Raw genomic sequence first — 16,228 nt, forward strand, 5'->3', positions numbered from 1 at the left:
TCGATCATCTAACACTGATTTAAAGGCAGCATCCCACGATTCTGACGTGATGAAGAAATTCGCAGGAAAATCTAGAGTTAGAATTGCAGAATGTGGGATCAGAGGTGGTTTCGCTTCTCTTCCTGATCGTAGTGAGAAACAGCGTGGGAACCGCTTTGGTTCCTACGAGACACGTTAGGACGCTCCTGTACGTTCCTCAGCAGCCTAGACCTTGGCTTTGTTTGAGTAGGGTGGTGAGAAGACATCACTGATCATCGACCCACCGCGCTTGGATGCGGCACGCGTACAAGCGTGGCGCGTTGCAATCGAAATCGTTTTAAAGGCAGCATACCACGAATCTGAGGTGGTGCGGATTTCAAGTGGAGCATCCGTATACGGGATCGCAGATCATGGAGACGGGTGGAGTTCCGCTCTTCTCTCCCTGCATCACTGCAAGCCGCCTACAGAATGCTGTTTTGTACGACGCCATCTATTGCAACGCTCCACCCCTAACGCCGCCTCCGCCCTGCGATTCGTCGAAAACCAACTCGAACTGCCCCGATAGGCAGTAAGGGACGCTACGCGTGCAAAGGTGGCGCGCTGCAATAGAAGGCATCGTAGAAAACAGCATTCAGTGGCCGGCTGCTTGCAGTGATTCAGGGAGAGATGAGCGGATCCAACCCGGTCTCCATGATCTACGACCCCGTATACTGACACCTGAAATCCGTACCACCCCAGATTCGTGGCATGCTGCCTTTAAAAAGCGTCATCTTCCATGCCGTTTTTTTATTACGACTAGGGTGAGCGGAACCATCCCTGATTCCGCAATCTGCAACCCTAACTCTAGATTTTCCCGCGGATTCTTTCACCACGTCAGGTTCGTGGTATGGTGTCTTTAAGCAGGGCTTGTGCCGCGCAGTCAGTGAGAGGTCCCGCTATGTCTGCACTATCGATCGATGGTTCGAAACCGCCGAAGAGCCAACGAGGCCTTTCTTCCCTCCGGGATCGATAAATTGGCACCATACTTATCTGTGAGGGTAAAAGCACTGATTTGGAACATCGACTGGCCATCGACTGGAAGTCAATGTATAAGCTAGATAGGCGCTCCTAAACTCAAGACGATTCTGATTTGAAATGAACGCGGTAGTGCGGATCCCAAGCGGATCGATTAATGCTAGGCATTTTATTTGACAGAGACACGCACGCACACTTCTTAGAAACTTGTGAAGCAAGAAAATAGCAGACTTAGTAAAGCAATAGCGAGCAAAACATTTCCATCAATGTCCTTTTTTACTTAGCTTTTCAATTCTGTAATATTTTCATGATATCGTTCTGAAGACACAGTCGAGTGGAGTGCAGTTGAAAGACTCGAATCGATTGTTGACTCGCTTTTCTCAAGAATCACATCATTTCTCGTTCAAGCTTGACGTCGTAGATGTGTACAATTAGGGGAGTAGAGAGCTAAACTCGTTGGTTCATACGATAGCCAATAAATTCGGGAATAAGTGAGAATTCCAGAAATTTTTCGCTGCAATGTGAAATTGCTTTTCGTTCTTTTCTTTCAAAAATTTCTTGCCTTTTCTGCATTTCAAAGATTTGATATTTTGATAGTTTTGATGTAAAACTATACAACAGCTACCTTGGTTTTATTATTTTTTTGTACATTGGTGAGTAATAGAGTCAAAACGACATGAAACACGGTGCAGATGGGTGAGCGGTTGCGGTCGAAGCGATGCGGTGGAGCGTAGCGGTTAGGATCGAATGAGGACACCTATTGTCATTTATTGGTGCAGTTCGCGATAGTTCCACCTCGATTCCAACTGCTAATTCCTGCGCCCCTTCGAGCACAACGCTTACGGCGCTGTACCGTCCTTCATGACGTTTTGACAAGTCTATGTACGTGCATGAGTGTGTATGTTCGTATGTGTAGAACGAAATTCCAGAAATCAGGTAGACGGATTGCACGGTGTCCAATTGGTAAGCCGGCGACAGAAGTCGGTAGAATGAAATGAGATGAATGCCACGGCGTCGGAGTGGTGAGCGGACACTAGGAATCACTGAAGAGGACTCCACAGTGCAGAGAAGCGTAGGCGCGACGACGCCAGAACTTGTAATCACCAGAATTAGTGTGCACCAGCATAGCTCAACGATTTCAAGCAGTCTTGTTAAGAAGTAAATGAGACGCTCTGAACCGTTTTATGGTGGTAAAAACTGCATGAATCCTAATGTACGTCTACTGGTCTGTAGTTACCCTCTCTATGATCGCCGGATCGTTTCTTCAAAGAGTGGACAGATGCATGCAGAAAGCTGCTTGAATAGCAGTTAGCGGGACCTATACGGGGCCCGGTTATGGTTATGCCTATACGGGGTCGCACATTGTGAGGAAGAGGGTGATTCCGTAAATTTATTCCTAATTCTTGTAAAAACGGTCCGGAAAATGCAGCTTCGAGTGTTCCGGGCGCTATTGTCTACGAAGAGTTGTATTGGAGCGCGCCAGCTTTATGCATGCGCCGCATCTTCCGGGCCGTTTTTTACGGCAATTAGGAAGAAACGAACGGAATCACCCTCTTCCCCACAATCTACTACCCCATATAGGCAACCCACCTAGAATCCTCAGATTTGTGTGGTGATGCCTTTAAGTCTTTACAGTGATTTTCACGATCCTGTCCACCTTTCATGACGTGTCGTGAACCTCAGCTATCAGTATCGAACGTTATGTGAGCGTACCGTTACATCTAGGTGTGAAAAGGTATCCATAGGCGCTATTCCTAAAGTCTGGTCAAAATGACCTAAAGCCTAGTGCAACTGTGTGAGCGGCTGCGCTCGATGTAGCACGGTGGGACCCTTTATGACCTCCTCAATTGAACTAGAGAGGATTTCATGTCGATCGCAACCGCAACTGCATTAAGCAGAATTTTGGCAGGCTGCAGCTGTTCAGCATGTCTATGGCGTTTTGAACTCAATTCCCAGCCAATACTCGGCGCTGAGGGAAAACTACGCCCGCTGAGTCCACATTTTCTTGGGAGGAAAACGCAGGAAAAATAGAGAAAGTAGCGTCAAACCTAAAAATAGCTTGAAAGAAGTGGAACGCTTTCCAACGTCTTCGTTCTTCTTGAACTTGATGTGTCTGATCTAAAAGTTTTAAAAGTTGATCAAAGGCACAAGAATGCAAACTTATATGCTCTACACTGTTGTCTTCTGTAACCTGTGAAAACCCAAGAGCTAAATTTATGTTGCTGCTTGTGGCATGTATCTAACATTAGTGCTTATAGCAACATGTTATTCATATTTTACTGCAACAGGATCTAAATAAACTACGAAAGTACCATACTATATACTAACTGTAATATCCTCTATAATCGAGTGAAAACGCACAAAACTCGGTGTAGTTGCGTAAGCAACCGCGCTCGAAGCGGCGCGTTGGAGCTCACGGTTGGGATCGAGGTGGGACCATTCCGAATTTCAGGGATGAGTGGTGTTATTAAGGGTCCCCCATCGACCTTGACTGCTACGCTCCACCGCGTCGCTTCGAGCGCAGCCCCATACACAACTGCAGCCAACTTCATGTCGCTTTGACTCGACTATAACAATTATTTCAATTTGAGAACTTTTTTTTGAAAATCTCTCAAATTGCAACAATTTACGTCGTTAATTACAAAGAAGGACAAAACTTGTAACTGGTAACAATTGCTGGACAATGCACAATGATCAGAATTGAAAACGTTTAATTTACATACACCTGCAAAAAATGAATTCAAATGCATGTACCCATATAAAATAGCCATAAAACCGAGATTCTTTAAGGACCATCGCAATTTGACTTCAACACAATGGTCACTTTCACTAGAAATAGGACTTAAAGAGAAATTAGGGCGAAAAAAAGGAAGAAAAGTTGCAGGAAATGAGTGAACATGCTGTGTACATCTGATACGAAGCTAATGACAACACTGGCGCCGGTGTTGACAGGTCGTCTGTTGATCAGTTTGCAGACTTTGAACATAAAGTCCTATTTTACAGGAGAAAGACTACAGCGAACTAAGGAAAAACGAAGCATAGGTTTTTGTTTTCTTAAAGCAGTAAAAGCAGGGAAAATGTACAAGACAAAAATTATAAGACGTGATTAAATCACAACCTACTAGCGATATCAGCGAAACTGGAACAAAAGGCAAATGACAACACAACAAGCAAACATATGTAACGTATGTTCGAGCCACATTAAAAAAATGACTAGAGCGAAGACATTTGTAGACATTGAAAATTGTTTTTTTTTTGTTTACATCATGCAGGTGAACTATAACAATACTCAGCTTATTATAATATTCGTTATAACGTAAAAGAAAGGCTTGTAAAAAATGACTAAACGGTTGGGATTCAAATGACATGGGTTTCAATCAATTCAAATTAAATTGTAGATGAAAGGAGTGGAATGTGGAAAGAACAACGTAAATATTACCGGAAATTAACGTAACACTATTAATTTACTGACAAAAAAAAATACAACGCATAGCTTGCAATGCATTTCTACATCGGAAATCATTTGTCCTCTCCTTAGTCCGTCATTAGTATCGAGGTGGTGGAGGAAGAGCCCACAGTACCGCAGTTCTATCTGCACTTGTTGACAGGAACGAAAAATCGAATGGATGCCACCTGAACCAGGAGAGATTATTCCACACTGCTTATGGAACTCGAACGATCGATCGAGTTCGAATTATTGCCATTTTCCCATCTTTTCTGATTTTGCAAAAAAAAAAGAAGTGAATGAATGCAGCGTCGGAATACACATTTAGTTCACGCACTAGTAATGAAAAGAGAAAAAACCCACCGACACTGAATCACTTTGTCAGAATGTTCAGCTACTGGCAAATAAATTAAAGGTGCCATAAGATCTCCTCTCATATCCGTGATCACCATTCTGGAAACAAAAACAAAAATCCGATATTGTGTCGTTTTGTGTGAATTATGCATCGTATGGATTTGATCTAATGAAAAATATAAGAAATGAAAACCTTTTGTCGTAGCTTGCTGAAAGAAGATAGTACGCGGCATTGCTGAATCGTACCGTCCTCACTTCATCGCCATGGGGCCTAAACGCTTAATCAATTAGCTATTAGCAAGGCAAAGAAGGAAGATTAGTGAAAATTCAACCGAACAAACAGCTTTCAGCCACTGTTATCCGCACAAGAGCATTCACTAACAGTTAAGAAACGCAGTATGAAAGTTGCTTAAATTTGGGCTACAGTCAGGCTCAGTCGTCCTGAGCCTCCCGATTTGCGACCGCTGCTGCCAGTCTCGACACATGGCTATCTTTCACAAAGCAGTGTAATTCGACAGCAATTATACAATAACCACATACATACTAATAACCTTGCATTTGCCTTGGAATGCAATCTCATTGCGAATTAGGCAGGAAATCAAGTCTCTACGTTCCCTGACCCTGATGGTTCTCAACGCTAGCTGGTAAGGTTTTCGTAAGCTCTCATCAAAACTGTTCCACACGCCTAATTTTTAATGAGAGTTCTTTTCAAATGTGAGGAGTAAATGTTGTGGAAACAAAATAGCAAAAAAAAAATGGAGCAGAAGTGTTGCAAAATGAGTAAATCTTTGAGTTAATACACATATCTCATTCAAACAACACAAAAAGCAGGATTTCGCGGTTAAATATGATAGTTCTTCCTCTTTTTGAAAATTTTGAACTCGAATGAAACTATCCTTGAGCACGAAACAGTTTCGAACATTTGTGGTGTTATTTTTCAAACGAAATTGAAGGATAACCTGTACGTCTGCAAAATTCGTCCCCCTGTAATGTCATAGAGCGCTACCGAAGCGTCTTCATGACCGGATACGAGTAATTGCCCAGAAGGATCCACACAAACAGAAGTTACTGGTGCACCTAAACAAAATACATCATTTCGTCAATAAAAAAGGTTTGGCAAGTCAACACGTCAAACTCTCACTGTGAGTTTTGCTTGTTGGTTGTATTACATTCACTGCTTGTGTTGTTCGCACATCCCAGAACCTGATCGTTTTGTCCTGAGAACATGAGACGAATAGAGGGCCGCTGTTCCAGGTGAAGAGACCAAGAATTGGTGCTGAAGAGCATTTATCTTTAAAACTATAGAAAAGACGGATTTTACGCGCTGAAGAACAAGAGTAGGTACATGTGACTAGGTCATTCGAGTCCTCGAGGGCAGAAATCGTCCTACGCTCCACGTTTGGAAAAAAGACCAACTGTGGGCAATTTTCAACTCATGTAATAGAAGAAGAACCAGCAATAAAATATAGGAACAACAATGCACTTGCTCTTACAAATCTGCGGAACTACAATTCGATTAGTTTTTTTAAAATCCTTTTCCATTAAACAGACAGAAATCATACTACTGCAGATCGTTCCTTTACATCTAAAGTCGATTACTGATTTTTTTCCACCTTGTCTCAAAAGTTTTGCTGGATACAAAGTAAGAATGTGAATCAGCGGCTGTTTTATTTTGGTTCCCGAACAAACCAAAACGCAACTACAAGAATATCGCAGATATTCGATACGATATCACAAATAAAGAACCAAAAACAACTTTACCGTTGTGACCACGCATTGACTGTATCAGTTGACCCGTATGACAATCAGTAACATGCAGCTGGCAGTTTCCCGCCCCGCCGCTCACCAATATGGAGGTCCTGGAAGGAACTTCTTACTGAATTTCGGCTATTGTAACCATGCAGTGTCATGTATGTGAATTAATATGTTAAGAAAGAAACAGAAAAACAAACAAGAATGATAATAATCGGATTTTGCGCACAAGTATGCCCATAAAGTGAAAAAACAAGTCCAAAGGAGCAAATAGAAATAACGGCAGACGTGACTTCTTACAAGAGAGTTGATCACTACTCGAAATCAAACGAGCACGTCTTCTGGTTCTGCTACGATCACGCCTTCCTTAGAAAGTTTATTGTAAAGTTTTGCAAAATTGCGAACTTTGAAGATCTTGATGTTAAACTTTTTTCCAACGAGAATTTATATAAGCAGCCTTGAAGTGAAACGAATACCTGTTTGCACTATCCTCGAGAAAGACAACATCTCTTATAGTACCATCATGAAAACCGAATTCCATCTCAGCACCTAAAACAAACAACTGCTATAGGGGATCACGATTTGAGTTCAGAAAAGTTGAAAATTCCTCACAGAAACATTTAAAAGATCTGCAAACTAACCAATTTTACAAATGTCCGAACTAAACGCCATAAGTCTTAGAGTTTTGTCGTTGGAGCCAGTCGCCAGCAGATCTCCCGTTGGATTGAAAGTTAGACAGTAAACCGACCTAAAAACATTATTTCTAAATGACAGAACACTTCTACCACAAAAAACCAAAAAAAGTATTGCGAACTCAAAAAATGAAGCGTACTGAAAAAAACAACTCACCCTCGATGCTGCTTAGGGCGAGAGAGCAGAATTTCAGGATGCCGGATCTGGTCCGAAATGCTAAAACATATTAGTAGCAAAAGATTAGAAACAAATCTTGCTTGCAGTAAAATGCAGCAAGTATTTGTTCTTCTTATGTGGACAAAGTGTTACGTGAGGAATAGAAAATTCGGAATTTACTATCCTGGCGCGTGTTGAGCAAATGCCGCTGAAACTAAGGGACTAACTATAGGCGGGTCAAAACGAGATGAATCACGAGTGTAGCTGCGGTGCATTTGCGTACGCGCTCAAAACGGCGCGGCGGAGGCAGCAGTTGGAACCGAGGTGGGACCGTCGCAAACTGCAGCGATCTGCCACGAAAGAAGCCGGAAGCCGCTTGCTCATGCGTCTACGACGGATCTCCCACAACGCTCGTAATTCCTTCTAATGGCCTATGCTTTTTGTGGGTTATGTGTGTATTGCGGAAGCCTAGAAAAATTCGAAAAAGACACAGTTCGCTGGAGAATTTCCGAAGCAATTGGAAATTTCCATCCACATAATGGAACTTCTGTCGAACCACCGATTGTGGGATGATCTATGATGATCCATGACTTTAAACTTTTATAAATCTTAAGAAGAAAGACTACTCACGTCAATTTCCTTATATCAGGATATTTACATATATGAAGTTGCTTTGAGTTTGTTCCTACGGCGAAATAACGGCCAGTCGGATGGAACGCTACAGCTCGAATTGCTTGGGAATCTTCATACCTATAAATACGAGACTCAATTTCCCACTTAGTCACTAATCGTTGAGTCAATTATCCAACCTGCATACTGGTTCGAACTGTACTGGAGACCCGGATGTCCCATTCGGTGGCATTGACATTGGTCTCGGCGGCATAGTAGCCGGAGACATGGGTTTTGAAACCACTGTCGGGCCACCGACTGCGGAATGAGGTCTTGGGGATCCATGATGGACTATCGGCCCCATAGAAGCTGGGAACGAAGAAGGAATAGGCGCTGGCATTTGCACCTAAAGTGATTAAAAAATCAATATTTTCCAGCAAACTCGCCCAAACATTAAAATTAACATATACCGGCACTTGTCCATTTGAGTAAAGCGATGTTGTGCTGTCATAGGGAATTGGGTAGGTTGTAGGAGCCGACAGCTGCCTTTGTCTGAGCGGTACGGCATCAGCTATAAAAAAAGAAACGATCAATTTTAAGATGTCATATTTATAGGTATTTACTATAGTATACTTACAAATCCTCTGCTTGCTGGAGAATTCCTGGAAAAGGCGACTTTGCATCATAGGATTTTCATCTGAAGGTAGAATGTTAGTCACAATTGCACCATCTATTGTACTTTCTGCAATTTACTACGTACACCACCGACATGTTGGGCAAAGACCTAATGTTTTAGCTTCAAAATAATCACACAATGCGCCAAACTTCATCACGAAGGAACAAGCACACCTATAGTCGAAGATAAGAAATTCAAATAATAAAAACAGTTCGTTACGCGCTATTTTGTAGAGAACCTTAGCCTTAACAGCGATTCTCCTAAGCACTGATCTCCATCCCATCAGCTAAAATCTGTCATTATCGACTGTAAGTTCGTGAAGTAGAGAAACACCACATCTCTGGGCGATGAAATCCTGCACCACCCCTTGCATCTCGTGAATAAGAAAATATACGTCAATGCGTAAATAATAAGATGTAAATTAGCATGAAAAGAAGACAACCAGTTGCTGGGGCATTGTAAAAGAGAGAAAGGATTAAGGTACAGATTTGACAACTGAGAAATCGCGCGCTTTCGGCTCTACTTGGAACCGATGAACCAATCAATCAATCTATCAACCAATCAGAACATCTCAACTCTGTATCTCTCATTTTGTTATGTTCATCGTTCGCTATGGATGTAACGATCCATCTCGGTGGATTTCATTCATTTTAAGCATTTTCATTCATTAATGGTGAAAACAAAAACACAGGAATTAAAGACCGTGCAACGGAATTGGGTTAAAACAACTTAAACCGTAGTTGAAAGTAGCTGCATTGGAAGCAGCGCGATAGAGTTGGCAGTCGCCAACGATGCGTACTGCAGCGATGAGTGACGCTAGCAAAGGTCCCACCTCAATCGCAACCGCTAACTTCACCGTGCCGCTTCGAGCGCGGCCGCTTACGTAACTCCACCAAGTTTCAGGTCGTTTTGACTCGAGTATATAACTAATGACCAATACAAGGATGTCACCACCATCTTTTCTTTTCGTTTAACAATAAATAGGCTAATAAAAAAACAAAAAATAATGAAATAAAATAAATAAAATAAATAAATAAAATTTAAAAAAAAAAAAAAAAATTAAAAAAAAAAAAAAAAAAAAAAAAAAATAAATAAAATAAAAAATAATCAAGAAAATAGGTTAAATGAACAGAAAGATAAAAAGAACTAGTGTATTACTCTTACTTGTGGGTGTGGATAATTCAGGCACTGGTGGAAGTGATGACTGTCTCTGTGATGAAGGTGGCGGCAAAGACCTTTAATAAAGCTGTTTTATGAATCGATATAATGTTGGAAACTAGGAAAATCCATCCACCGTCGTGTCATTTCATCCAGTTGCCGACGAACTGGTGTGAAGTCATACACTCCGTTTACATAGCTTTGAGCCATAGCGGGTCCCACCACTTGTGGAGCAACTGAGCTGGAATATCGAGTATTATGTACATAAGTACATGCAATACAGTAGATCAACGAATGATTTGAATGAGCGAACCTAGTCATGGGATTAAGCATCATTGTACTTCTTTGCATATCAGGGCGACTACTTTTCGTCAACACGCTGGATTCCATCAAGGTATCAATTAGTTGGCTTTGTGCCATAGCTTCGCTTCCGGCATCACCTATCCCCAAACAGAACCCAGGAGCTGTGGATTGAGACATCGGCTGCAGTCGCCCAGCAGAAGGAAAAGCACCTTCAAACGAAAAGCTTCGCCTAAAATTCGTTTGCAGAATAAGAAAAAACTAGTTCAATACTCACTTGTACTCATGCTTGTACTCAATGGAAGCATCGTCATCGACTGACTCATTTTTTCAGCGAATTTGAGCTTGGCGTTGGGCACCATGGAATGTGGGAATTGTCCACCTGGTTTCATAGGCGTAGATAGGATAGTTTCCGTCCATTGTGCTTCTAGCTTTGGCTTTCTGCAAATATAAATCCAAAAAAGTACGAGTTTCTAAAAATTTATTTCTGCGAAGATTTCTGCGATTTGCGGCTACAGTCGGATCAAAGGGACCTGACTGCAAGTAGTGAGCGTCACGCCACTTGAAAAAAAAAAAAAAAACTTTTGTTTTCTTTTAAAAAAAAAAAAAAAAAAAAAAAAAAAAAAAAAAACTTTAAAAAAAAAAAAAAAAAAAAAATTTTTTTTTTTTTTTTTTAAAAAAAAAAAAAAAAAAAAAAAAAAAAAATTTTTTTTTTTTTTTTTTTTTTTTTACAATTGAGCGGGACATCATTAAGGACCAGTTGGATTCTACTGCGGCGTCCAGTTGACTAACTACTGCACGATACATCTCCTTACCACAAATTGTTAATTGTTTCAACAAGGAAAAATTCCACGATCTGATTTCAACTAGTAAGGAACGTTTTCATGCTCCAGTTGTTCTAGAACAGTTGTTCTTAAACGCTCTAACAACAATTCGTACTCCGGCAACGAAATGATGTGCTGTGAAATGTGCCCAAAATGATTTCTTTTCAGTTTTGACTCTAGGAGTACGAAAAGATCCATTTCCAGAATATTTTCGGTATTTATTAGTAAGAAGCAGAAGAAGACAACTCCAAAGTGAAGAAACGAAGGACAGGAAGGAGTAGGCATCAATGTTTTCGTTCTAAAATCCGGTTCCCGGGATTATAATGGCTATGTAAATCAATCCAAAAATAAGAAAATTCCTGAAACCACTCCAAAGGATGCTTACTTCAGATGTTCCACCTTCAGGTCGAGTTGCTTCTGCTGAAACGGCATTGCAAACTGCTCTCTTCCAACCATTTCTAACCAGGATATCAGTGACAAGTCAGTTGATGATAACCGTGGCCTGTTCGCCAAAATGTCTGTAGGGTGGGGTCCATTTTCGATACCTAAATAAAATGAGAATCCAGGTTTTTCAAAAGCTTCACCTGTTGCCATTTTATGTAAGGGTAAAAAGGTTCGGCTATAAACTTCAAGCTCTCTAATACAGTATAGAAACTATCCTGTCTCTTTATAACCGCGCATGCAAAATCAACAAAAAAAAAACGCACCTTTCATATCACCTATGGCCTGTGCTTGACAGTAGTCCACGCATCCTTCGTAGAAAACTCCTTTTGCTACGAGAGAGATCAGGCGATCATGGTTAGAATGGTGTTCGTCCTTAAATCATAGGTGTGACAAACAGACAAACAAACTTTGACAATGCATGAATATTGTGATACTGTTCTTTTGGAACATCACAAAGGAAGCAATGAAGCGGATTTCCCACACTTCTCTAAATGGGCGAAAACTGGCTAATGCCTATCTTTACCAGGATATCGTGTACTTTCGCAATTTATCGTTATTCAATAAGAAATCTCCAAAAGATTAGCTCCTGCTTTTTTTATGAGCTAAGTCCCTGTTCTACTGGTAAAAAAAATTGCTCTTCAACAGTTTTTTAACTGAAAATAAATTTCTGTGCGGCTTCTTCCGATGTAACTCTAAATAACTTCTAATGTTGCCATTGTTGCTTGATAAAGTCCGCAATTGCACACTCATATTTCTCATGATAAGTGCCAAAGAAATCGAGCTGTTAAAGCTAAGCTTACCTGACGTTCTTTGTCTTTTCCTGTAGGTGGGAGCAGATGGACTACGAGTGCTTGGATCTGAAGACAAAAGAACAAGTATCAGCAAATATATGATGAAATTATTGTTTGTTTCTAAAAAGTAAAACTACATTCCTCAAATCATACAGTATCAACAAAAGAATTCCATGATTCGCAATGTACTTAGTATATCGAAAAAAAAGCCAAAAGGGACCGGTAATGAATGGTCAATGGATAGAACAATTCGTCAGGAAACTCATACCACTCGTACAAATTTATTGTATCGTTACTGTAAACCTATGCTACATATATATGTTCCAAAATAGCTTGAGAAAGAGTTTCGCTGCGTCACATATTCAATAATTTTCACATTCCCATTCAGTTGTGATGTGGCAGCACGATAGATCATCGTTTAAAACGCAAAACATCGGAATCCGGTCGTAAATGTGTCATTACCTGCGTTAAAAAGGTATGGATGGGACGGGAATATAGTTGCGCGAGAGATAAAAAGTGCTCTTACATCATCACATCGAATAGAGAGGAAAAAGTTATTGGAAGTGGAAGAAAAAATGAAATGATCAAATTCAAATCTAGTGGTTCGTGAACTGCCTTCACTTGGTGACAGTCGTGACCGTATCTTTATATAGCATGTGCTTGTTCAGTTTTTTTTTAGAGTGAAACATTCTTGTCTGGAACTTCCACGGTGATGCGACAACGGAACATCACTTCTGTCAAACGCATGACATCGGAGAGGTCCATGAAATGGATGATGAAATGCATAATCGCGTCAAAACGTCATGAATGCTCGGTGCAGTTGCATCAACGGCTATGTTCGAAGTGGTACGGTAGAACGTAGAGGTCAGGATTCTAGGGGACCTTTGTAGAACCCCTAATCACTGCAGTTCGCGATTTTCTTCCCCCCCCCCCACCCTTCCCCCCCCCTCCTCCAAAAAAAACCTAAAACATTTTTTTTTTTTGTAAATTCTCACGTTCGATCGCTACCCTGCTCACCGTTCCACCGCGCTGAAGGAGGAAACTTTCGAGCACAGCCGCTTACGTAACCACACCGTATTTTATTTCGTTTTGAACCTATTATATGTACGTCTGCTTATATTTATGTTTGAGCAGTTAGTCCCTCGAAAAAGAAGACTTAAATCTCAAAGATCTGCTTCAAATCTTCGTACATAACAAGGACACAAAGAAAAAGAGTCATCAAAGAATCTTGTAATGCATAAAAAAATATTTTTAAGGGATTGAAATGAGTACAAGAGGGAAGCTCAACTGATAAATATCAGTTAAGCCATGTAACTAATAAGGGGTTAGTCGATAAGTTACCTTTGCCAGCCAGTACCTCATAATAACAAGAAAAAAAACCTCATAGAACCTGGTACTCTGCGGTTGTCCTTCGCACTCAGGATAATTACCTCTAACCGACTCAACGCAGGACAAAAACATCTTCAATTCGGGCACTGTCTCATAAAACTTCTTTCCCTCGTCTCTTTAAAATGTGTTGAAAGGAAAATCTCTGATTAAAACAGCTGGAAATAAAACCAAGGCCAAGATTAATTGAGAGACGAAGTATACCTAACCCCGCACTTTACATCGCAACGTCCAGTTCTTTTCATCGAATGCGAAATATCGTCATTTGTTGGTATTGGGTCGGTCGATTCCATGGAATTTATTTTTACATTCAACACCACTCATGAGCTCCCTACATCCTCAAACACTGGCCTTCCTAAAAATGCCCAATACGACAAACATAGAAAAATATTGCTGTTTCCATAACAGGAATGACACGAACATGTTGAGGCACCTCTGGTCGACTATCTTTTTAAATTCAATAACTTGACATCATTCACTGTTTTCTCTTATTTTACCAATTGTTGGATAAAGTACAGACGGTAGCGAATGGTGAAACGCAGTAACGTCAGCGACTTTGCTTCTTTTTCGTCTTTTTTTTTCTCATAAATTACAAAGAAGAAAAACTCAGTAGTAGTTACACTAGTAAATTATGAACCGAAATATCAAATTTAAGTCTAACTAATTTAATTCTAATTAATTCTAAAGTCTAATTAATTAATTTAATTTAAATCGGAGAAGACGATGAAGAAGTAGTGAGAAAAAAGCAAACTCGCAGAGGTTGAAGTTTTTAGTAGGCACCAAAACTATTGGTGAAGCGATGAGTTCAACGCTAATTTCAGGAACGAACTAGTCCAAGAGTAATGGTGTGAGTAAAAGTAATGCCATAGTGGTGGTGAAATACTCCAGATAAGAAATACCGGTGGAAGAATTTAGAAAAAGAGGATCAGAACTCAGAAAGGAACAGTTTAAGATCAAATAAAAAGGCTAAGGAGACATGAAAGAGAATATGAAAGAGGCTAAAGACATATTTGGAGCATCAGGATAATAGAAATGAAAGAGTGCAGCAAGAATTCCCCCACGCTGTAGTGAGAGGCACGAACGGAAGAACAGTTCTCGCATAACCTGATAAAGATCGCCCACCTTGTGAAAGCACTCCACTCTAGCCGATGAAGGGTTCCAGTTTTTGAAATCAGCATGGTCGGATAATTTTGGGAGTGTGAGTAAGGCACAAAGCTGTCGATAGTCTTCGGGTGTAGGGCAAATGTGCTCAAGGTCTTTGAGACATTCCACAAGCTCCTGAAATAGGATAATCCTGACTAGAAATTTACTATTTCAAAGAATTTTGTAGGAAAAAGAACTTCGGAGAGAGTCTCTTTGCCAAATTTATTACCATAACTGTAAAAAAAAAACTGCTCTCGAATAATTCACCAACCTCTACAGCGAAATCATTGTCATGCAGCGGTCCCGGCTCCAATTTCACGCATAACAATTCGAAAAATTTATATTTTGTGACTAAATATCTGCAAAACATATCGAAAAATTTATATTTCGTGACTAAATATCTGTAAAGCATAAACATGGGCACGTTTCGTAAATTGTATTGAATTGGGAACATACCTGAATTGTCTAAAATCAAAATCTTGTACGCTTTTGAGCGGTTCGACAAAATCTAACGCATTATCCCATTGTCCGTCAAGAATCAATTGTCGCAGGAATAGGAGATCATCCGAATACTTACCGTTTATCACACCCGTTTCTCTTTCTAGTGAAAGCTGAAAAATTTAGCGATCTATTTAGGGATCTTCGTTAGGTCTTCAATTTCTGTACTCGATGATCTCCGCAAAGCAAAGATATGGTCTGCTATTTCTGCCCAAATATACAAAAAAAATTTACGGACGTTGAAATCAACATCAAATAACAGAAAAAGTCAAAAATTGAGGTTATATGAGGAAATAAAGAAAAAAAAAACATTTAGATGGAACAAACCTGTGTAATATGTAGTCCTCTTATTTCCAAAAACTCAAGAATAACTTTGAGAATCTCTTTTTCCTTGAGAGATAACTGCACTGTCGGTGACTGTGTCGGCGGCGGTTTGCTCGGCATACTACATTAACTGTAAAACGAACAATAAACGACATCACCATCACCGAAAACCCCTCCTAAACCACGAGACCTGATTTGGAAAAATTCAATTATTCGAAACGATTTCATCATGTTTTCAATGGATAGAGGAGAAATTACAAAATGGATTTTAACACATACATGGCAGAACGTGCAGGGGAAATGTTGTCGGAAAGTAGAGAGGCCTCGAAAAGAAAAAAAAAAGAAATCTCCATCGAAATAAAAGCACCTCAACATTCGAGGAACATAAAAAAAAGACTTAGCAAAATAACTTAACAAGTTAGAAAAGACTAGTGGAAGAAGAAGGAAGTAAACTAAAAAAACGTTAGATTAAAAACTAGAACCACTTGTTCCCAATTCACATTAAAAGAAGGTCGTTCACTTTTTTCTCACTTTATGGACGTGGTCGTATTGACAGCGAAATCAGAGATAATTGGTTGCAGGCGTCCATTCTACGCAATAAAAATTCACTTAAAAAGCGAATCAATCGATACGTATGCAATACACGAGCTATGTAGAAAATCTGTGCACAAAACACAACATT

The 16,228-nt window shown here is 40.2% G+C and overlaps 1 protein-coding gene across 1 annotated transcript; it reads right to left on the reverse strand.

Annotated features, from left to right (window-relative positions):
• Positions 1–4,538: 4,538 nt before the first annotated feature.
• RB195_004972 (uncharacterized protein) lies at positions 4,539–15,666 on the reverse strand (the record flags this gene model as incomplete). The annotated part of the gene is made up of 24 exons (XM_064177219.1): positions 4,539–4,626; positions 4,802–4,891; positions 4,986–5,063; positions 5,752–5,869; positions 5,934–6,068; positions 6,554–6,651; positions 7,021–7,093; positions 7,186–7,292; positions 7,394–7,453; positions 8,024–8,143; positions 8,203–8,408; positions 8,473–8,573; positions 8,640–8,699; positions 9,843–9,913; positions 9,973–10,077; positions 10,150–10,348; positions 10,414–10,577; positions 11,346–11,505; positions 11,668–11,776; positions 12,205–12,261; positions 14,704–14,859; positions 14,996–15,083; positions 15,181–15,335; positions 15,550–15,666. 24 exons carry the CDS (start codon positions 15,664–15,666, stop codon positions 4,539–4,541), a joined length of 2,715 nt encoding a protein of 904 aa, XP_064034344.1.
• Positions 15,667–16,228: the final 562 nt, after the last annotated feature.

The sequence above is a fragment of the Necator americanus genome, chromosome I, assembly GCF_031761385.1.
Source record: "Necator americanus strain Aroian chromosome I, whole genome shotgun sequence".
Classification (NCBI taxonomy): domain Eukaryota; kingdom Metazoa; phylum Nematoda; class Chromadorea; order Rhabditida; family Ancylostomatidae; genus Necator; species Necator americanus.